The sequence below is a fragment of the Solanum verrucosum genome, unplaced genomic scaffold, assembly GCF_900185275.1.
Source record: "Solanum verrucosum unplaced genomic scaffold, falcon-dt-bn FXZP01000260.1, whole genome shotgun sequence".
Lineage (NCBI taxonomy): Eukaryota > Viridiplantae > Streptophyta > Magnoliopsida > Solanales > Solanaceae > Solanum > Solanum verrucosum.
Genome location: NW_026019972.1, coordinates 351,087 through 374,763, shown reverse-complemented (window position 1 = coordinate 374,763; position 23,677 = coordinate 351,087). Strand labels below are relative to the sequence as shown.

The 23,677-nt window shown below is 32.6% G+C and overlaps 3 protein-coding genes across 4 annotated transcripts; all 3 read left to right on the top strand.

The window, feature by feature from the left end:
* Positions 1–4,947: 4,947 nt before the first annotated feature.
* LOC125817197 (polyadenylate-binding protein-interacting protein 7) lies at positions 4,948–10,926 on the top strand. 2 transcript variants are annotated; one of them, XM_049496744.1, is made up of 7 exons: positions 4,948–5,079; positions 5,186–5,234; positions 6,095–7,000; positions 7,678–8,128; positions 8,225–8,295; positions 9,594–9,718; positions 10,312–10,926. In XM_049496744.1, the coding sequence occupies exons 3-7, from the start codon at positions 6,224–6,226 to the stop codon at positions 10,601–10,603; spliced, it is 1,716 nt and encodes a 571-aa protein (XP_049352701.1). In that variant the 5' UTR covers positions 4,948–5,079; positions 5,186–5,234; positions 6,095–6,223; the 3' UTR covers positions 10,604–10,926. The 2 variants fall into 2 exon arrangements, with proteins under 2 accessions (XP_049352701.1, XP_049352702.1); XM_049496745.1 differs by having other exon boundaries at positions 4,953–5,064.
* Positions 10,927–15,819: 4,893 nt separating this feature from the next.
* On the top strand, positions 15,820–17,993 carry LOC125817209 (probable leucine-rich repeat receptor-like protein kinase At1g35710). The gene is made up of 2 exons (XM_049496757.1): positions 15,820–17,726; positions 17,912–17,993. The coding sequence occupies exons 1-2, from the start codon at positions 15,820–15,822 to the stop codon at positions 17,991–17,993; spliced, it is 1,989 nt and encodes a 662-aa protein (XP_049352714.1).
* Positions 17,994–18,078: 85 nt separating this feature from the next.
* LOC125817208 (MDIS1-interacting receptor like kinase 2-like) lies at positions 18,079–19,325 on the top strand. The gene is made up of 2 exons (XM_049496756.1): positions 18,079–18,898; positions 18,994–19,325. Exons 1-2 carry the CDS (start codon positions 18,079–18,081, stop codon positions 19,323–19,325), a joined length of 1,152 nt encoding a protein of 383 aa, XP_049352713.1.
* Positions 19,326–23,677: the final 4,352 nt, after the last annotated feature.

The following is a 23,677-nucleotide window of genomic DNA, read 5'->3' as shown; positions in this document are numbered from 1 at the left end:
TGGCCGGGTAGAAATGCTGGAATTCACCAGACCCTGTTGCTGAGAGTATCATCTCATAATGCATCTTGTATTTATAAGCATGTGTGGTATAATAAACTGAATCTAGATACATGTGCATTATTTGCCATGGGTCATTTTTTCATCATAAATCACTTTGTTCAAGAAGAAGTATAACTTCTCTTTTATTATTTTGATCAAATATTTCTATGTTCTCTTCATCTGTGAGAACTGTGGATTATGATTGAGGAATATTATCCTTTCCTTGTTTGAATTACATAAAATCCAAGAATTCCTTGTACATTGGAGGGTCTATATAAAGACCACTTGTAGAAGCAATATTTGCTACTATTAACCTTTGATTTCCCACTTGAGCGAGGATATTATCTCTGCCAATTCTTGCTTTCCCTCTTCCCCTCCTTGAGGGTGGAGGTCATGAAGGTCTCATCCTGTCGTTAAGGTGGAAAGAATTAGTTTAAGTATTCTCTTGTGAGAAAATTAGGCAAACTATTATCTGAACCCTTTTTATAATGGATATCGAAATTAAATAAAGCTAATAAAGCTTGCCATCAAACAAACATTTATTTCGAAACATCATGTTTACAGTCTTTATTAAACATGAATTTAGCAGCTTGGCAATCTGTTTTTATTAAAAAAAATTGGTTATATAAATCTCTCTTAAATTTTAAAACACTTTTCACAATAGCCAAGATCTCTTTTTCTATCGTGGCATAGTTTTTCTGGATGTTATTCCATTTGCCAGAATAAAATTGAACAATGTAATCCTGCTTATTGTTAGGGCAATATTGTGTTAAAACACCACCATACCCAATATCTAAAGGATCAGTCTCAATTGTCTTCTCCCAATTTGGATTAGCTAATGTAAGACAAGGAAGATTTTTAACCTTAGACTTAATTCCATGAATCGCTTCAGTATGACTATTATTCCCGGCTGGAGGGTTCTTTTTCAATCTATCATATAAGATAGTTGTATCTTTAGCTAGATCCTTTATAAAAGGGGCAACATAGTTGAGGCTTCCAAGAAATCTTTGTAACTGAGTCTTCTCAGTCAATATATTAGGAAATTTAGAAGCAAATTCAATACTTCTATTTATTGGACTAATTTGTCCCTTTTCAATGTAATGTCTCAAAAACTAATGTCTCAAAAATCTAACATTTGTTTGAAACAGTGCCATTTTTGGACTAGAAATAACCAATCTGTTTTGAATAATGATTTTTTAAAATAAATCTAAATGTTTAAAATGTGTTTCTATAGTTTTGAAAAATACTAAGATATTATCTATGTAAACAGTTATAAAATTGTTATAAGGTATGAAAATATCATTCATAATTTTTTGAAATTGTGATGGAGCATTTTTCAAGCCAAAAGGCATAACATTCCATTAGAAGTGTCCCATAGGAACATTAATAACAGTTTTATATCTGTCTGATTCAGTAATCTGAATCTGTCAATAACCTGATTTTAAATCAAATTTAAAAAAGATAAGTGCATCATAAACTCTATCAAGTAGATCTTTTTTATTAGGGATAGGATATCTAATCCATTTAAGAGCTTTATTAAGAGGTTTATAATTAATAACTAACCTGGGGCACCTCTTTCCTGTTCATCATGTTTATCAACATAAAAAGTTGTACAAGACCAAGGCGACTTAGAATGCCTTATAAGGCCTCTTTGAAGCAAAGAATCAATCTCTTTTTTGCATAATTCTAAATATTCAGAATTTATTTGACAAGGTCTAGCTTTAATAGGAATATTACTATCATTAAAACTGTCCTCATAAGGAAGGTTGACCACATGCTTTTTTCTATTCTAAAATTCATTTGGGTGATCTCCACATATTTAAAGAGAGAACTGGTTTTTTAGAAAAGATATCTTTTCTTGCAGTTTTGAATTTTGTAAAACAGTATCAACTTCAATACTGTTGATTTCTTCTTTTATAAAGTTGACTTGTTGATTTTTTAAAATCAGTTTAGAAGATAGCTCATTAATCTTTCTAGTAAAGGGTCTAGTTATAAACTCAAGTGTAAAAGGTTTTCCTTCCCAAGTTCCTACAATTTTTTTTTTATTCCAATAAATTAGGGGAAAAATATCATTTATAAAAGGAACTCCTAAAATAATTTGGTTAGTAATATCTTTTACTAAAACAAAACTTTGCGGGATACATTTTTTCCCTTTACAAATAAAAGCCTTGGGTGATTTATATTCTATACCCATTTTGCTGCCATTAGCATATCTAAGACTGTGAGTAGTTTTATGAAAATATCTAAAAGGGATTAATCCTTTTTGTATGCAATTCAAATCAGTAACACTGTCAATTAAAGCTATAAACTCTTTTTTTTTTTTTATAATTATAGTCAATAAGCAAAGTTATTTTTGTATAAATATTTTGAGAAGTAATTGATTTTAGATTTTGTAAAAAATTATCTTTATCCTTCTCTTTAAACTTAAGTGTTTGAAGAAAGTTATCACCTTCATCTCTATATGAAGATTCAGAACTATTATCCGGATTTTTAAGACTTTTAATATTATCAGGTCTATTTTCTATGGTGACATTCTTTTCTTTTAAACGATGAATGTCGTCCTTGAGATTATTAATCTCTTATTTTAGATCACTGATCATAGTAGGAGAACCTATAAGCTTCCTTCTTTCTAATAAGAGATTCTTGACATCAGTCATGGTGTATGAACCTTCTTTGGTAGGGACATCCTTTGTGATATGATTTTGGAAAGTGGAAGCATCACTAATTTTATCAATAATCTGGGTTCTTATTTCCGGATCTTTAACAATTTGTAAGAGCTCTATGACTTTATCATTATTAATGACATTGATGCTTAATTCCTTGAACTGGGAATAGATCTTATAAAGATCATCTTTTTCTTCCTTATTATCGCAAGTTAGCCCTTGCTGACAATGCAAGCAATCATCATCTAATTACATATAATCTTCCTGGTGAAGAGCTTGTAGATCTTCACTTGTAGAGGATTTCTCATGGCTGTTGTACTCAGTTTCTGATTTTCTTGAATCAGAATTTAGCAGGATTTTGCATAAAGAGTCCTTGATATTATCATCTATGTCAAGATTTTTGATCTTTTTCTTGACTCTGCAATCTTTAGCATAATATCCAAATCTTCCAGATTTGTGGCAAGTATCTGATTTGTTAAATTTTTGTCTAGATTTATAAAATCTCTTCTTCTCTTTGTAAGATTCTGCCCTTCCATCTTTCTTTTCAATTCTTCTTTTCTTCCATGCTTTATAATCCTTTTTGGAAGATTTGTCCTTAGAAGAATACTTTTTTATCTTTGGAACTTGCTTGAGGGATATCCAAAGAGAATTGTTCACGAAATTCTCCTAATTGTTGTCTTTAAGACGATGCCTTTTAACTTGTTGATTCAACTTGATTTCATTGCATAAAGAAAGTCCTTCTTGTACATAAGCACTTATGAGTTTTTCATAGGTATAACTGTCATAGTAAATACTATGACTATCTCCTCTAAGAGTTTTTCTAACTCTTTCGGCAAATAGAACCGGTAAATCATCTACAAACTTGGATTTTCAATGAGAGCTATTACATTCTGGTAACTCCATAACTTTGCTAAGGAAGACATCTTTATAAAATCTGAAAGATGTGAGGGTCTTGCACCTAAGGTTTTGGAGCAAAGCTCTAATGGTCTCGCTATTATCAGACCATCTTCCTGAGAAATGTTCTATTATATTGAGAACAAGGATATACACAACATTCTGGGTAAGATTTTGTTCTCCTTCTTGCTTTACTGCTTGAAGAATCTTATCCCTTTGCTCAGGGTTTAAATAATTATCCCACCAGCCCTTTAAGTGACCAGTAAAATCAGCCGTTATTATATCAACAATAATTTTATTACTATTCTTATTAGCCTTACAGATAGTGTTGTACATAAGCATTCTATGTACCGTTATATAAATCTATCTATCTGTATAACCATCTATGTTCCATTCATAGATTTCTTTTCCATTATAACTATTAGTTATAATGTGTTCATGTTCCGCTAAAAGCACATCTTGAGGAGTAGGTCTAGGATAATAGTAGATCGTCCAGTTTTACTCAAGGTGCCTTTACAAGTATAAACAATTCTGGCAAGATTAATGAAAACTTCTACTATCCGGGTCCGCCCTAATGCCCCCTGGCTAACGGGTAATCCAACAGATTATTCGACAGCCTTTCAAGAATCTGCCTGGATCAGTTTAACTTAACCTTAGTATAACTATTCAATATGTTCCAACAATAGACATAATCGCCATTTGTTATAGTCCAACACCTCTATATTTTGTTATTTAACTATCATAATTTTCTCGCAATTCTGCTTCAATAACATTTTCTTAAGTCAAATGTCTATTGAAAAAAACTTTTATATCTTACAAAAGTAAGAATAAGGTCTATAGATTGTTAGGAGTCGTTTGGTATGAACAAGTTATCATGAGATTATTTATCCAAAGATAAATTATTTTGGAATAGGTTATCTCACCCGTATATATGAGATAACTTATTATATCACTATGATATAAGTAGTGAAATAAATAATCCAATTACTATCTAATACCTCTAACCAAACATAAAATGAAATAATCTTATATTATATCCTAAAATTATTATACGTTATACCTTCGAACTAACGACTCCTTAGTTATTATATCAAGAATAGGCTCAAAGGATAGTGAGAGTGAAGAGAGGGCGGCGTATAGAGAAAGGGGTGGGTTGATATTGAGTGGCGCAGGGTTGAGGTTTCATTGCCCTTTTATTATGTGGTCACAAAGAAGAGGATTTCCTAAAAGCTAAAAACCAAAGAAAAGGGAAAAAAGAAAATAAAGAGAAGAAAAAGCAATGCTAGAATTAGTAGAGCAGTAGTATAGCAGATAGATAAACATATACTGATATATATAGATAGAATAAAAAATACTAATAAAATTAAAACCCTCTCCCTCTTCCACTTTCTCTCTCTATCTCAGCTAAGACATTGAAGAAGACGAAGAACAGCAGCCAAGCAGAAGAATTCTCATATCTTTTTGCTTTGTATTTTTCTGTGGTGTATACTTTTCTTCTTCGTCTTCCTATTTTTGTTTCATTTTCTTAATTTTTGTTTCATATCTTGTTATCGTTGAATCTGAATATATATTGTCATCAACGTCTGCAGTTAATGGATCCATTCAATTATGTTTCGTCCATAATCGAGCTTCGTAAAGGTGTATATATCAATATCTATATCTCTCTCTGTCTCAGATCTTATATTTTTGGTTGATTTGTTGTTTTGTTTCTGTTCTTAGTGTTCAATTTCAATTTTCTTGTAGAGATTCATGGAGATCTGCGGATATTATTTGTCTCGGAGCATTAAGTGGTTTTTTTAGTTTAATAGTATTGTTTATTCAGTAATTATGTGATTTTATGTCTTTTTGTAGTGATTTACGTGGTTTATTGAAACGATTTGGTTGTATACTGAGGTTTAGAAAATTCACTGTTGCGTTGCATGATTAGGATTTATCACTGTTAAGTGACTTTCAGTAAAAAAAAAAAGATGATTAGTTTATTGAATTGTAGGACATCTTGTTAATTTGGTTAATTATGGGGATATGTGACTCAATTGTCATGAAGCTCTGATAATTCTGGTTTATTTAACAAAATTTGCATATTTTATTCTTGTAGATTATATGAGCGCAATTACTTAGTGTTGGAATGAAATGGATATGATATAGAGTTGGGTGGATAAGGGGGTTGATACAGCTGACTCGATGATCAGGGGTTGTTGATTGAAGTAACTGAATATGCACTGAACTAAAAATTTAGATGAATCTACACATGATCATGCAATTAGTTAGTATTATCAAACCACGTAAAGTTATTTGTTTATACTTGTGTTTGTTCCTAATGTCAGTAATATCTGATTTTGTTTGAAGTGATAAGGTAACGTTGACTTAGATTATTGTTCTCGGTTTGAACTATGAAAAGAGGTCATTGGTGCTTATGATTATTTTTTATCTTGACCTTTAGTCTTAAAAGATATTGATAAACAGAGCTAAGTTCTTAAGTAAGCTTTTCATTTTGGCAGGGTTTGGGTGATATTGACTGCATAGTTGCGCCATCTTATAATTAGAAGTTTCATGATGTATGTAGAGACCCTTTTTTCTTAACCAACTAGAAACAAGACAAAAAGGAAAAAAATAACGAAGAAAAAAGAATGAGCTTATCAGGAAAAGGGACTCCAACCAGTGACAAAAAGCTAACCTTAGCAAAAGTGACAAGCTTGAATCCAAATGCTGCAGAATTTGTTCCCTTTGCACTCAGATCACCCTCAGGTAGCACTAGCAGCACCGATGCATCAAAGTTCGCTAACTCCACTACTACTCTGGGAAAAGCTGTACTAGATAGATCAGAATCATCTGCTTCGAACAACTCAGATGATGAAGCTCACCAGTATTGGCGTCGCCAGCTCCCGGATGATATTACACCGGACTTCAATGTCATGGGAGAAGATGATTCTCATGGAATCAGCAGTCTTCCATTTTCTAGATTATCAGTAACTGATGTCAATGAAGCTTCATTATTCCCTGCCTCAACTGGCAGTAGCTTCATGTTGAAGGACCAGCAAGAGTTATCTCCTAGTCGCATTAATGGTAGTAGTTTTGTTGAAAAGACAGGATATCCTATTACATCTTTTGGCGAAGATGCTTCCTCAACTAGTTTTCATCTGCCTTCTAAACCCTGGGATAAGCCATCGCTGACCAATGACCAGCCTTTTGCCAATATTAGGGAGGGGCCTCATTATAATGGGAATTCAGGAAACAGCTTCTTTGCAGACATGATGAACGAGCAACCATTTTTTGAAGCAGATGTAAACCCTCTTGAATTTTTAGCCTCTCAATTTCCTGGTTTTGCTGCTGAAAGTCTTGGAGAGGTGTACTATGCCAATGGAGGTGACTTGAATCTGACAATTGAAATGCTTACTCAGCTTGAGGTATGGTTCATTTTCTCAATCTTTATGGATACAGTAGTGTAGAAATTGTTTAGTTTTATAAGGAAATTGGCTTTTTAATCTTCAAGAATTGATTTGTTAGCTTAAAGTTACTGCAGTTATATTGATCAGTATGGGCTGGGATTTGGTGGTCTATTTGACTTTCTTTTTTATCATGTTTTTTATTTCAAAGAATCTTTTCCAAGTGTTTCCAACTTTTGAGAAATATTATTCAGTGATTAGAATTATTTGAGCACTGTGTCTACATTAAATTAAGTAATCCAGATTTTCTCCACACATGATGTTTAAACGTTCTACGGTTATAAATGTCTAGAAATTCAATTATGTGGTAAGTTTAGTGAATCAGCTACTTACAAAAGAAAGTTAAATCAATTAGCTTCTATCATTGAGTCTCAGTGTCCTAGTAGTCTATGTCATTTATCTATTTCTTAGATTGTCTCGAGTCCAAAGCATTAATTCTTCTAAGGATTATACAAAATAAGTCAGATGTTCAGTCAAATTATTTGTACTGAACAGAACAGTGGTTATGGACACAATGTGGGAAATGGTAAAACTTCTGATCATATCTCTGATAGTTTTAAGGATTGATTTTCAATTGGATACTATGTTCTTTTGGAACCTTCAATTACATACTTATGGCTCAAAATTCTTTTTTACAGCTTCAAGTTGATGGTGGGTTTAATCAAAATATGAATTCAAAAGCCTTGTCTGCTCCAAATCTTAGTGCTCTGGATTTTCCTGCTCTTTCTGTGGCAGAAAGTCAAAACAGCAGCCTAAAGTACTCTGGCAGTGATGCTCAACAAAATGTCAATCCCTATAGGCCTTCTGAAAAAGAGAGCACCCTTCTGTTTAGATCTGGCTCTTCCATCCCTTTTCGAGGTGCTACAGATTTTGCATCTGCTGTCAGGAAGATGGCATCTCAGGATTCTAGCATATGGAAGTATGATAGGACTGGAGTAGCTGATGGTAGTGTTGGATCAAGTAGAAATTCACCTGTATTGGCTAGCTCTTACAATGGTGGGCAGAGTAGGGGAGTTTATGCTGATAGGTTGCAGAGCCGAGGTTCCACACGTGCAGCTCCTGTCTGGCTTGAAACTGGAGAAGCAGTTGGTAATTTTTTCCTGAAGCAGCCAATATAATTTTGAATGTTCATTGAGGAAAATAATTTCTGCCCATCTATCTGCTTTGACTTTGTTGAGATTGCAGCAAATATATATTCTGAAATGCGGGAAGAGGCTCGTGACCATGCACGCTTACGTAATGCATACTTTGAACAGGTATGTGGTATACATGATGATTGCAAAGGTGGATAGAATATATGTAGATGTGAACTCACTTCAATGTTCATGCGTATTAGTATGTGAAGCCACAAGGGCATAGTACTTTAGCCCTCTTCTCCCATAAAACCCCAAAGAGAAATAAGTAAGAAGGCCATGAAGGCGTGATGAATCCATGTGTCACATGCTTGTAAGGGGAATTAACTTGGAATTCTGACCAAGAACTAATGATGATCCTTGGAAAAGCTTACTGTAGGTGCTTGAATGTTGATGTGAAGTCAGAAGTGATACCATCTTCCTTTTTTTCTTTTATTTTTTTGATATCAGAGCAATGCCCTGTGGCTCCTGGTTCTAGGTGATGCACAGGTTTGAAACTATGGAGAGTATGGGCCCACCCCTCTACCCTCCTTCCAGCCTAAATACCAGGCTTTGTGTGTGGCAGGATCGAACCTATGATGTTTGTCTATCCCTCACATCACATGTTGCGTCTTTACCACTGAACCAAAGCCCTGCTTCTTTTAAAGCAGAAGTGATTGCTTGCACTATTCCTTTTTTTTCAAAAAAATTAAATCATGACCCAGGAAAAGGAATTGGAGCATTTCTTAGGTTTTATTGAATTCTGATCTCACTGGACATTCAAATGACATATTGATCCTCTGCCTTGTATATTCTTCCATCTGTGGTGTCTAACTTCTATGTGATCTATTTTGAGATCAAAATAATGCATCTAGGTTCATTAACATCTACTTAACTTGATTACTTTCTTTTCTTAAACAATTTAGTATCATTAGATACACGATTCTGTCATGGTTGTTTCTATTATTGTTTGTGCCTATATTCTTTGGCATTCTACTGTTAACTATATTCCTGTTGTGAGATAAAAGGCACTTTGATTGCTGGATATAACTAAGTGTGCACATTTTAGCTTAGAGAAACAAATTGTGCAGTCTTCCTTAGTACAACTATGAAGTGAAAAAGGTTGTACAGGAAGAGATACAGTTGGTTAAAATCTACTTAAAAGAAATTATGAAATCATTTTTAAGTGTATTAGCAATAATGCTACTACGGCTGTACAAATCGCTAGACCATCTTATTATAGGGTTATCATAATATTTTGGATGTTACACCTGTGGAATGTTCGATTTTTAGCTTCACTACATGATGAATTCATTGTTCTTTTTTCTTTTTGGGATTGAGAATCATTGTGGCAGGAATTTACTCTATGATCATGTCAAGTAGTCTTGGCTCTCTTATGCCACACTACAAGATCCTTAATCTATGTAACTGTGTCTGAGTAGGCACGCCAGGCATATCTTATTGGTAACAAGGCTTTGGCCAAAGAACTGAGCGTCAAGGGACAGCTTCACAACATGCAGATGAAGGCAGCTCATGGGAAGGCTCAAGAATCTATATATCGCCTAAGGTCTGTTTTTATTTTTCCATGTCTATGCTCTGGCGCTTCTTTTGAGACACGGGTCTATCAAAAACAGCCTCTCTACCCCACAAAGGTAGGGGTAAGGTACATCCTACAATCCCTAGACCCCACTTGTGGCAGTGGGTATGTTGTTGTCTATGCTCTGACACCCTAAACTCTTCATATCTACATTTTTCATATGCTCATGATGTCCTTTTAACAAGATTTTCAAACTCTAGAATTCTTTATTATCACAATCTTCATCTCACACAGTAACTTTTCAATGTTTTCTGCTCTATTCGAAATCATATCATCTTCCTATAGATTTCCAGCATTTTTCATGTATGTTCTGCTTGGGTAGCTTTTACAATTGCCAGGTGCTGTGATTTTCTGCTTCATCATTGTGCAATGACAAAAAATGACAGTGAGGATGCTAATGTTGAATATTCATGCTAATTGAGTTTATGGTGACAAAACATAACCTCCTCTGCTCATAAAGTTTTGTGCATCAGCCCCCGCCCTAAAAATCTCTTTGCCTCAACAAATATTTTTTAATATATAGAATATTTAGGTGTCTTAGTGGTGCTTAAAATTCTTTGCAGGAATCCAGAGATGCAGGGAAATGGGAGAGGACAAGAGAGAATCATAGATCTGCATGGTCTTCATGTTACTGAGGCCATTCATGTCCTTAAGCGTGAGCTGTCTGTGTTGAGGAATGCTGCCAGATCAGCAGACCAGCGAATACAGGTTTATATTTGCGTTGGAACAGGACATCATACAAAGGGTTCGCGTACTCCTGCTAGGCTTCCCATTTCTGTCCAGCGTTACCTGCTAGAGGAGGGCCTTGACTACTCTGAGCCACAACCAGGGCTTCTCCGAGTTGTGATATACTGAGGTGTGAAGGTATAGGAGTTTTTGACACGTCATTATCCTAGAAAATCCATCAGATGAAGAAAAAGAAAAAAAGAAAATTGTTGTACCTGTAAATGGGGGGAACGGAAGATTAGTGCAAATTCTGGAAAGGGAAAATGAAAATGTGAAAAAAAGTGGAAGAAAATTGTGTCATTTAAGGTTTAGTTGTTGGATAGGAGGATACGTTTTGTAGCTTGCGGGGACTTGCATCGGCCCCCTTCGATTTTGTAACTTTTTGTAACGTTGGTTCTTTCTCACATTCCTTTTCATTTTGATTAGCCGATGTAACTGATAGAATTCTTTCACGTGAAAGCTGAAATTCACCAAGTGTTTTGGGCCTCAGTTGTTTTCATTAAGATTCGGACGTTTGAATCTGAGTAAGCATTTGAATATTAAGATCTAGGTGCTTTAATCTGACTACACATCTAAATATTAAGATGTGCTCTCTAAATCTCTAAACATTGAATAATTATTATGGTGAGGTCTGCTCTTCTTCATCAACCAAATCAGCCCACCTAGAAGCACTTATCTCCCTTTGAATTTTGCTTAGAAATAATCAAGTCACTTGTCGAACTAGCATGAGAGAGATGGGATAATCAATTCACCTAGTACTGTCCCTTTCTATTTTTTTTTGTCATGGATTAATTTATCGTCGTATTAAAATTATTTATTTTTGATAGGCATATATTTAAGGAATGAAGAACCATAATCGTTTCAGGAATAGGATGGACTTTGACTTACTAGTTGAAGTTCATTTTTGTCTTTGTGGTTAATGGTTTGATACACTAATTTAAAATTTTGAACTTTATTTTTATTTTTCTGATTGATGATTTGATAGATTGTTTCAAGAAATCATCGTATCATTATATTTATTATTTATTATACTAAAAGTGGAAAGTCCCAAAGTTAAAAGTTGAAATACCATTTTATCCCTATTATAATTCAAATTGTTATGAAATATCTAATGAGTTAAATATTAATTAATGAAAATATTTTCACAATCATTTCACCTCCTAATTTAATTACAAGCTAAAGAGTCATAAAGTGACAATATTCATTTTGCAAGTTATAAAGTGACCAGTTAATAACATATGATTAATATGGAAAAATAAATCGAAAATGAATATCGTTAATTTATTGGTTAACTTTTGAATAAAATCATTTTTATGGCAAGCTTAATTTTTCCTTTAACATATTGCTTTCAAGCATACATTTAGTTTACCGTAATAATAAGAATGATATTGGTTAATAACATGGAAAAAATTTCACATTTCTGATGAATATAGACAATTTAATTAAAGATAATTAATAGTTATGTAACTTAATGAAATTCTATTAAATATTAAATAATTGTTACATGTTGTCAAACCTTTTGTTTTCCACCATTTAGTAACAATTAACACTAATGCTGAATTTATATTGAATTTTCTCATTAATATCTTATATAAATGAATATCAAGAATGTATATTACTTTCATCATTAAATGACACAAATCAACAGATATGTAACAATTCATTCACGTCTGTCAGTTCTACTTTTATTTTCTTTGCTCATTTTTTCCTCAAACCATTAATTGAAATGGTGAAGCTTTTTCATATTTTATGTAAGTTTTATGAGATCACATTTTGTTATATGTTATGCAAAACAGAAAACTACTTCTATAGTTTAATACTGTACATTTCAGTGTAGCAGTGGAATCGGACATGGTGCTTTAAGTTCTTGGTTGAATCTTGAATTAGTCAATCCTGTTTTGTTTTATATTGTATTCTTGTATTTTATGATAATTATGTCCTATAATATATTGTGCGAAATTTGTTATTTACAATATATTTAGATTAAGTTTTTGGGATAAACGTGCAAAACATGTTCCCTAAACTAGTATTATTAAAAGTGAGAAACTGCAAGATTTAAAGTTAGACTACCATTTTATCACTACACTAAATATTTTATAACACATATAATTAATAAAATATTAAATAATAATCATATCACATTATATTAAGTACTAAAAGTGGGAATAATCATATCATATCATCATACTTATTCCTATATGATATATTATTAATCTTACATTGAAAAGTAAATCTACCTTTTAAAAAATAATAATTTTTATCAACGTGATAAGTATTTAAATGAGAGAGAAACGTGTGAAAATACTTAATGAAGTCTATTCAAACACTTTGGGTTATTTTCTCTATTAAAGGTCAAGAATTTATTCATACTACTTTTTTTTCCAAAGAAAACCATTAAATCTTTTCATTACAATTAATATTAGAATTTAGAAGTCCAAAAGTATATGGTCCTTCAGCAATACTCCCTCTATCCCTAATTACTTGTGCACTTTTGAATTGACACACCTATTAAGAAAATAATGATTGACATAGTGAGTTTACCATTTTATCCCTATTAATTATGAAGTGGATGAATTAAAAACTTAAGAGTTTCAAGAAGCTCTACATTTTTCAAAGTAATTAATTGAGGATATAATAGGTTAAAAAATTGCCTTTCTTGATTTGTCAAAATGGACAAATAATTAGGAACAACTAAAAAAGATAAAGTAGACAAGTAATTAGGGACAGATGAAGTATCTTATAAAAGAGAAGTTGACCAATAGATTATCACAATTAAGTTTACAACTCTTTCTTGGCCAAAATGTTGGTCTTGTTTTCTGTGTTAACGTTTCCTTTGATTCTCTATGTCTAACAATAATTGTCCACAATTAACTTGGCACACCTCTTAAAAAATAATAAATAATAAATGTAATATAATTATATTATTTTTTTACTTTATTAAATTTAATGCATTGAAATGTGTTAAATGATAAATAATATTTAATAGCAAAGGTAAAATAGACACAAAAGATAAATATCTTTTGATCTTTTAAATTGAACAGGTAATGTTAGACAACTATTTTTAGTATAATGGACAACTATTACGGGAGGAGGGAGTAAACGTTTTAGTGAATTGGAGCTTTACTTTTAAAAGTATTTCACCAAGGAACTACTCCCACTGTCCCAAGTTATGTGACACTTTTCATTTTTTGAGAGTCAAACAGTTTAAGTTTGACCGATAATTTGCGCATGAAATCTTCAAATATTTTGAAATGAAATTTATATATTTATAAACTACGTAAAAAGTATTATAAGTCACAATAATTTTCAATTCAAAATATTTAAAAGAATTATGAAAAAATTACGGTCAAAGATAGACTTGTTTGAATCTTGAAATTTGAACGAAGAGAGTAATTTTTCTCTCATACCGTTTCTGTACATTTTCATTATGCACAGATGATGTAAATTTAACTATGTTTTTTATACGAAATTGCAGGAAAATATGGAAATGAGCAGTGCTTTAAAAGAATCTGTTGAGACTCGCCTCGGGGCTCGTTCTGGGGTGGGGCTCTAGCAAAACGTTTCGAGATTCAAGTGTGGGGCTTATTTCTGTAAGACTTATGTTCTAAGTTTTCGACTGTACGCCCTAAGCATGTCCAACGTCCAACACTCGGGGCTTGCCTAACAGATCTTATACAAATTATGTGTTAAATCATTAGTTAACATTGTTAACCCTCATAATTCTTGAATAAATGAATGGTACGTAATAATTTTTTAATCTATAGAGATAAGAAGATTGAGAGAAATTCATATAACAAGTTGCAGTATCACATTTTTACTATTTCGTAACACTGTGAAGGTAATTTTATATTACGTAACATTTCTTTTAAAAATACGTAGCGAAATTTTACTTTCACTTATCATTGGTCTTCATGATTTTGTAATATGTCTCAATATTATCATATTTTATTTAGCTATTTGAAAGTAATTATATTTTTATTCATGATGGAGTGATACTTTTATTATAATACTAGTAAGTTTTATTAATTATTTCTTTCGGGGATAAATTGTATAGTATGATAAAAAAACATTTTTAGAAATAATAGTTCTTTATTATTAGAAAGTTAAGATATTAGATTATTTATACTTGTATAATCATGTTAGAAGCTTTATTTTCTATGAGTTTCTTTAATCATGTTTGTAATTATTTCAAACTATTGATGTATTTTTATAATTTTGTGTTATTTTATTATTATACTATATTGTAAATTACAAATTTAAAGATCTATAGGACTTACGCCCCACGTCTCTAGTTTAGGAGGTGGTTACTTCTGCTTAATTTAGCATATCTTTTACTTATCTTTAGATATTCTAAAATAATTTGTAAAGCACCATATATATAATTGTTGATAAAATTATGTAAAAACGGTTTTAAATATACTGGAGTTGTGTGAAATATTTATCATAAATACAATAATTTATGTACATAAAATTTATTTTGTCTAAATAGTGATACTGATGTTTAGACATGATCTACAAATCTGAAATATTCGTAAATCATTAATATGATTCTTGAAGGATTAATATTGAATTTAATTTGATTCTATTTTTTTTTAATGATGTAGGGGCTTGTTAATTAATTATTTTATTGTCATAAACTTATTAGTGCTTCACATGGGATAGTAAATTTAGCCCATGTACACATTGTGGATTTTCTTATTGACATAAACTTATAAATGATTCACATGGGATAATAAAGTTTAGTCCATGTTCACATAGTGTAATGTTTGATTTTTTGATGGGCACGTAATGTAAAAAGGAGAGGCGGCTGTCTCTTTCCAACTAATAAAGGTAACTTGCAAATTGGCGCAATTTTACTTTTAATAAAATAATACAATAAAAAATTAGATAATAAGTTGAAAAACAATCTCAATCATTCATGTTTATAACTTCATGTGTCAGTCATCTTTAGATGTGCATTGAAAAATACTATAGTTAAGCTTACTGGAGCAACGCAAAATCCAACTTGAATCTTAATAACTTATGCAGTAAGTTCGATCGCTAAACGTTAGAAATTAAAAACCGGGCTATTTGAATTAAAAATTGTGTAATTTCTTCGTATTGCATGTCCAGTAGCTTGTCAATTAAGAAATGACTTTTGAATATATTTCCACAACTATAATCTTACTTTTAATGATTCTCTACATAGTATAAAACTTTACCCTGAACAAGTTCATTAATAACCAAACAAACAACTGAAATCTTTTAGCTTTCAAGATGTTTCCAAGAATACTTTATTTCCTACAGTTTTTCACTCTCTTCACAGTTACTTTTGCTTCCATTGAGGAAGCAACTGCTCTCCTCAAATGGAAAGCTACTTTCCTAAGCAAAATAATTCCTTATTGACTTCATGGACACTAAGTAGTGATGCATGCAGGGATTGGTATGGAGTTATATGCTTTAATGGTCGGGTAAACAAGTTGAATATTACAAATGCTGGTGTTGTTGGTACACTTCATGATTTTCCATTTTCATCTCTATCGTTTCTTGAATATGTTGATCTTAGCATGAATCAGCTCTTTGGTAGCATACCTCCTGCAATAGGAAATCTCACTAATCTTGTCTATCTTGACTTGTCGATCAACCATATTTCAGGCAAAATCCCACCTCAAATCGGCTTACTATCAAAGGTTGAGACCCTCTTCATCTTTGACAACCATTTAAATGATCTCATTCCTTTGGAAATAGGGAAGATGAAGTCACTTGAGGTTTTACTCTTAGAGAGGAACAATCTTTCTGGTCCAATTCCAACAACACTAGGTGACTTAACTGAGCTCAAAACTTTGTACCTTTATTCTAATCAACTTTCTGGTCTTATTCCCAGAGAGTTGGGAAATTTGAAAAGCCTCACTTATTTGGATTTATCCACTAATCATCTTATTGGTCCTATTCCTAGTGAGTTGGGGAGTTTGATAAATCTCATAGAGATAGATTTATCTAAAAGTCAACTTACTGGTTCAATTCCGATTACTATAGGTGACTTAACTGAGCTCAAAATTCTATACTTTTTTTCTAATCAACATTCTGGTTTTATTCCTAGAGAGTTGGGAAATTTGAAAAGCCTCGCTTATTTGGATTTATCCACTAATCAACTTACTGGTCCTATTCCTAGTGAGTTGGGGAAGCTGATAAATCTCACAGAGATAGATTTATCTAAAAGTCAACTTATTGGTTCAATTCCGATTACTATAGGTGACTTAACTGAGCTCAAAATTCTATACCTATTTTCTAACCAACTTTCTGGTTTTATTCCTAGAGAGTTGGGAAATTTGAAAAGCCTCACTGATTTGGATTTATCCACTAATCATTTTACTGGTCCTATTCCTAGTGAGTTGGGAAATCTGATAAATCTAACAGAGATAGATTTATCTAAAAGTCAACTTATTGGTTCAATTCCGATTACTATAGGTGACTTAACTGAGCTCAAACTTCTATACTTTTTTTCTAACCAACTATCTGGTCCCATACCTAGTGAGTTGGGTAATTTGAAGAACCTCAATGGTCTGTCCTTGTACGAAAATCAACTTACTGGTCCAATTCCTGCTTCTTTTGGCAATTTGAGAAGCTTGCAATTTTTGTATCTCAATGCCAACAAACTTACTGGTCCAATTCCCGCTTCCTTTGGCAATTTGAGAAACTTGCAATTTCTGTATCTGAGTGCCAACAAACTTTCCGGTTCTATTCCAAAAGAACTTGCGTATTTGGATAACTTGGAAGAGCTGATAATAAGTGAAAATCAGTTTTCAGGTCATTTGCCTGAGCATCTTTGCCAAGGTGGGAAACTTGAGAACTTTACGGTGAATAGTAACAAGTTGTCAGGGCCTATACCAAGAAGCATGTCCAAGTGCTTGAGTTTCAAAAGGGTTCGCTTTGATAACAACAGTTTTACTGGAAATTTATCTGAAGCTTTTGGTATCTATTCGGAGCTACAGTTTATTAATTTGAGCAAAAATGATTTTCATGGTGAACTTAGTAGCAACTGGGGGAAATGCAAGAAGTTGACTGATTTTCGAGTAGCCAGAAATAGAATTAGTGGTCACATACCACCAGAGATTGGAAACCTCAAAGGTCTTCAAGGACTAGATCTTTCAGAAAATCATTTGGTTGGGAGGATCCCTTGGGAATTTGGAAAATTGACCTCTCTAGTTAATCTTTTTTTGCAAAACAACCAGATTTCTGGCAATATTCCTATGGAACTTGGATCAATGACAAAGTTAGAATCCCTTGATCTATCAAACAATAAGTTGAATGGGTCGATCCCAACATTTATAGGAGATTACATACACTTGTTTCAGTTGAACCTGAGCAACAACAAATTTGGCCAAAATATTCCAATGGAGATAGGGAAGATAACTCAGCTTAATGTACTTGATCTGAGCTATAATCTTTTGGTTGGAGATATATCCCCTCAGTTAGCCAATTTGAAGGTCTTGGTAAACTTAAACCTTTCCCACAATGGCCTATCTGGGCGACTTCCTAAAGAAGTTGAAAGTTTGGCTGGTTTGCAGGATGTCGTATTGTCATACAATGAGTTGGAAGGTCCAATCCCCAATAGTAAAGCTTTTATGAATGCTTCATTAGAAGGTAACAAAGGTCTGTGCGGCAATGTAAGAGGACTCCAACCCTGTGATAGACCATCTTCTGTGGTGAAGAAGCACTCAATGGCAAAGGGACGTAAAGTCATCCTCATCACTGTACTTCCTGTTATGGGAGCACTACTACTGCTCTGTGTTTTCATTGGTGTTCTCTTTATGTGTAATAAAAGAAGGAGAGTTAGAGACGTTGAAAGAAGGGATGGTGATGGTTGGCTTTCAATATCCATGTTAGATGGAAAGGCATTGTACAGGGACATCTTAAATGCCACAGAAGAGTTTGATGCAAAATTTTGCATCGGCCAAGGAGGACACGGAAGCGTTTACAAGGTAAACCTTCTATCATTAGGGAATATAGCCGTGAAGAGACTTCATTCTTCATATCAGAATACACATCCCAAAAGCTTCATGAATGAAGTAAGGGCATTGACTGGGATTAAGCACCGAAACATTGTGAACCTCTATGGCTATTGTTCGAAAGCACAACACTCACTCTTGGTTTACGAGTATGTGGAGAGGGGGAGTTTGTCTAGTATTTTGAGTGATAAAGTTGAGTCCAAGAAATTGGATTGGTTTAAAAGGGTGAATATCATCAAGGGTGTTGCTTTTGCTTTATCTTACATGCACCAGGATTGTTCACCACCCATTGCTCATCGAGACATATCAAGCAATAATGTTTTGCTTGATTCAGAGTATGAAGCTCGTGTTGCAGACTTTGGCATATCAAAGCTTCTCAATCCAGACTCATTCAATTGCACAACGCTTGCAGGGACATATGGTTATGTTGCACCTGGTAAGTTTTAAAATATTTCATGAACTAAAGCCAAACACTCCATTGTTTATATCTCATTTACATGTTTATATTGTTTTGGAAATTGTATTGTTCAGAGCTTGCATATACTATGAAGATTACGCAAATGTGTGATGTATATAGCTTTGGAGTATTATCTTTGGAGATAATCAAAGGAAAGCATCTTGGGGAATACATTACCGTGCTAGCAAATTCATCGACTATAGATCATGAGCAGCTTAGTGATTTGTTGGATGAACGCCTTCCATATCCTGAAGATAGAGTAAAAGAGGTTTTGATTTTTATCATCAAGCTAGCATGCTCTTGTTTGCTTGAAACTCCAAAATCAAGGCCAACAATGCACTTCATCTCTCATAAGTTATCATCGATGGATGTACGTCCACATACTCATGTAAAGCGAGTTCTTTAATCCCTGATATATATTTAAGGTGTCTTTGTATGAAAATGAATAACCTCTGACACCAAGTGTTTGTGAAGTAATTAGTTATTTTGATTAGAAGGTCCATGCAAAATTATTAGTAGGGTTACTATTGTATGTATTGTCAGGGTGCTTATCTGGTTTTATTATATTAGAGTGATGTATAAGATAAATGTTTTTTTTCCAGTTGAAAGATGGAAATCTTATGTATAGCTTATGCATCTGTAATCCACTACATAAGGAGGAACTGTATAACGCTCAAACTACTCTCCCAAACAAATTTAAAGAGTAAGCGTGTACTGACCCAGAAAATTATTTTTTTGGAAATTATCATAAAAACTATCGTTTTACCCCTTCGACTGTGATTTCCAGTCATTTATGATCAGTTGGTGAAGTTGATTTGAAAATTTTAATCTATTCGATAACTACGGTTATTTAATTGATGGGTATATATTAAATAATTTATTTATTTAGTTAGTGGTCAATGGGCCGAGTCTGAAATACTTTTTGGGCAAATTACAGAAATCACATACTTTTAAGGCAAAATTACAATTTATCCCTTAAAAGTTTATAATCCCTCAAACGGATACAATAATATAAGCGTTGATACATTAATATGATGCGCAAGATACATTAATCGTTAAGTAAGATACATTACATTTTATACATGATACACTAATTTAATGTACATTTTATATATGATACACTAATCTGATGCACAAAAATGAAGGATTTTGGAAATTTGTAAAACTTATAGGGGATAATGATAATAGATAAACTAAAATGTGGGATTTCTGTAATTTTTCCATATTTTTTTAAGACCCTATACCTTTTGGCCCATACATATATTAAAATAGATTAGTAGAATTTGCCACTTTTACTACCTAATCAATTTTAAAAAGAAAATAAAGCGGAGGAAGACTCTAACCTTGCCTGCGGCGTCGAACGAAAAGGGACGAAAGATTTCAGGTAAACATTTAGACCAATCTTCAATTCCTTGGTGGCATACATTAATCACTTTATATAAAGTAATGTTATTATAATAATGTTGGATTTGAAAGCAAAGGTAGTTGCTGGCATTATATTAGATGGACGAGTGACTTTATGGACCTTCAGGGACTAATTTTGATTGGTCAAGGACTTAAGGTAGTCATAGGTAATCATTAAAAAAAATGGTAAAGATGAATGTAAAAGATTTAAGTGTTGCTACGTTTTCAGAGGTTACAGGTAGTATCGATTTTAGTTTTAAACTTATTTCTTTTTACGTTCATTAGACTATGATTTAAGTTCTTATATATTAGTATATGTAATTAAATTTTGGATGTATTATATTATATGAAAACTATAAGGATCGTATTGTTGGGAGAAATTAGGAATTAATCCTAGGCTTGAAACTTAGGAACTTGATTATTGATTCAGGTGAGTTTTTGGGTCCAGGCTAAACCTATAGTAATATGAGTGTCGTTAGTTTTGAAATCTTATCGTGATTATGTACTTGAATAGATTGCATTGGTTTGGAAGCTCAACGAAAAGGGAAGGCTCAAGTCCCGGAGTGAATCGTTGATTAATTGAGGCAAAATGATTTCTAAACCCTTGTTAAGTGCATAGAGTCGTGTATTTCCTTGTGGTATGTGTTGGGGAGTAATGAGACTTGGTGATGGGTTGACTTGTCCATGTTGAATAATTCTAACGATGAAAAAAGGGTAATAAAAGTATGTGATTAATTGTTGGTGTGTGATGTGTTGAGAATTATTTTGTAAGGCTTATTGATTCATTGTTGGTTTTGTATCATGATTGTGTTGTTGTGAATTGTGCAATGTTATGAAAATGGTCATCTCCTCATTATTGTGAACATGTCATTTGCATTATTTTGATACATGATTGTGACAAGTGTTATGTGAATTGAGAAAGAATAAGAAATTAAAGAGGATGTACCATTTCGGGGAACAAGTCGCGCGCCGCGACGGATATTATATATTGAGGGACGTATGACGCGCCGCGATGGATACTATTATCGAGGGCCGTGTCACACGCCGCGACGGATGCATGGACAGATATGTCCTCCATGGGTCCCGGACTAAGAGACATTCGGGTGTGTATCGTTAGGTCAGACATGCATCACTATACTTGACATTGCATTTCATTGCATTGCACATCTTTATCATTGATGCATTTCTATGGAAGTTGTGATTGATAAATATTGAGTTTGTTGTTGAGGATATGTAATTGTTAGAGTGTTGTTGTTGAGCTGTGTGCTATGTAAACTATGAACTATTAGGTTGGGCTGGTTTTATGCAGGTTGTAGTTGTGGAGGTTCGGATGGGGTGTAAGGAGAACCCATATTATATTCCCTTAGCTTATGTTTAGAAGTTTACTTGCTGAGTACCGTGTGGTTTGGTACTCACCCCTTGCTTCTACATTTTTGTAGGTTACGAGCCCGATTTTTGTGATACTTTTCATTCTCTTCTTTTCTGAGGCTTCTTGGAGATTTGTGAGGTAGTTGTTTGTCATCTCAGCGGACCTTCTTACTCCTATTTTATGATCTTGTTCTATTATAGAAATAATGTCATTTGAGACTTGTATTTTTCTTTTGAATCAATTTTAATACTTTAGAGGCTTGTACACGTGACAACTAGGTTTTGGGGATTTTATTAAGTTACTTATATTTTATTTCCGCGCTTTATCGTAATGGTTGAGTTTTAAGCTGACTTGTTTTGGTGGGATAAAACGAGTGTCATCATGTCCATTTTTGGGTCGTGACAAAGCGATCGTCGTCAATAAAAAAATACCCAACTAAGAGTCGGGGTCGAACCTCACAGAGAACTATTTATCGGCAATTAAAAATACAAAGAATGAATTACTACAAGCTTGAATCTAAACACACAAAATACAAGTTTATCAAATTGAAAGTGATTTTGGTAACCAAACGATGGTTTTGGGCAAAGACGATATCAAGCAAGGGATATATGTGTACTGAGAAATTCGGAATGCAATCAACAATGATTCATTGCAATTCAACACATGCTTATTCAATCATAGGTAGGCTAGATCATCATCAATCAACCCTAACCTACTTTCAGTCTCAAAGGGTTATATCACGATATCTCCTTTCGGTTTCAATCGAGTCAACAAAAAAGCAATCCAAGAACTTAACATAAACCCCTATTTCTAGCAAGTTTAGCATTCAACAAGGTAGACCTAAATTATCTTCTTTCGGTCTCAAATTTAGGAATCAAAGCCAAATATGATTATTAACCTAATTCTCTTTCGAGTAATACACAAAGATCAGAAGCTAGATCTAAGCGTGCACTATCAAATCATAAATTCAAACATGAAAACTAGATTAAACTCATTTTATGAATTCAAGCATGGAATCAAGGAATTACTAAAGTAATAGAACAATAATTCAAATACCCAAATAGCTTTGTGTCACAACCCGAGACTACCCCTTAGTCGTCAAGTGAAGGACCGATCCTTTTGCGCCAATACTGTTGCGAGAACACGATGCTTAGAGTCATGAGTGACCCCAATTTAACCCTTGATACTGGCATAGTCATGAGCAACTAAATATAAACATGTAAAAGAATGAAAATGACTGAGCGAAAACATAATTATGGAATACTGGTTTAACATATTTTTGAATAAAGTTTTGTATATAACAACTGTAATGTGCAAGGAATCTTAAATAAAGTGCACTGAATACAATAACTATAGCTAACTATTGATGAAGCCTCTACTAATATTGATTATCATTAGCGGGACATGACCCCCGCTTAACTTAATCAATACATGTGAATAGAAATAACATATTACAACTACAACCAAACTTGAGTGCTCGAAATAAGAGAACTCATCACCTTTTGACTAGAAGTTGTGATCTAACTGACTAGGATCCTGATAGTAAGAACCTGATTCTACATCACATGAAAAATGTAGACACAAGAAGTATGCAAATCAATACTTTGAATGTACTGAGTATGATGTGTGTAAATAATAATAATAATAATAATAATAATAATAATAATAATAATAATAATAATAATAAATAATAATAATAATAAAAAAAAAATAATAAAATAATAATAATAATAATAATAATAATAATAATAATAATAATAATAATAATAATAATTAATAATAATAATAATAATAATAATAATAATAATAATAATAATAATAATAATAATAATAATAATAATAATAATAATAATAATAATAATAATAATAATAATAATAATAATAATAATAATAATAATAATAATAAATAATAATAATAATAATAATATAATAATAATAATAATAATAATAATAATAATAATAATAATAATAATAATAATAATAAT

What these genes read in the sequence shown, in the direction of transcription:
- LOC125817197 (XM_049496744.1), top strand. Translation starts at nt 6,224, where the DNA reads ATGAGCTTATCAGGAAAAGGGACTCCAACCAGTGACAAAAAGCTAACC. An exon ending in AAATGCTTACTCAGCTTGAG is followed by an intron (nt 7,001 to 7,677) that starts GTATGGTTCATT and finishes TCTTTTTTACAG; the next exon opens with CTTCAAGTTGATGGTGGGTT. An exon ending in GAATCTATATATCGCCTAAG is followed by an intron (nt 9,719 to 10,311) that starts GTCTGTTTTTAT and finishes AATTCTTTGCAG; the next exon opens with GAATCCAGAGATGCAGGGAA.
- LOC125817208 (XM_049496756.1), top strand. Translation starts at nt 18,079, where the DNA reads ATGAATGCTTCATTAGAAGGTAACAAAGGTCTGTGCGGCAATGTAAGA. An exon ending in ATATGGTTATGTTGCACCTG is followed by an intron (nt 18,899 to 18,993) that starts GTAAGTTTTAAA and finishes TGTATTGTTCAG; the next exon opens with AGCTTGCATATACTATGAAG.
- LOC125817209 (XM_049496757.1), top strand. Translation starts at nt 15,820, where the DNA reads ATGGAAAGCTACTTTCCTAAGCAAAATAATTCCTTATTGACTTCATGG. An exon ending in GAACTTGGATCAATGACAAA is followed by an intron (nt 17,727 to 17,911) that starts GTTAGAATCCCT and finishes TTTTGGTTGGAG; the next exon opens with ATATATCCCCTCAGTTAGCC.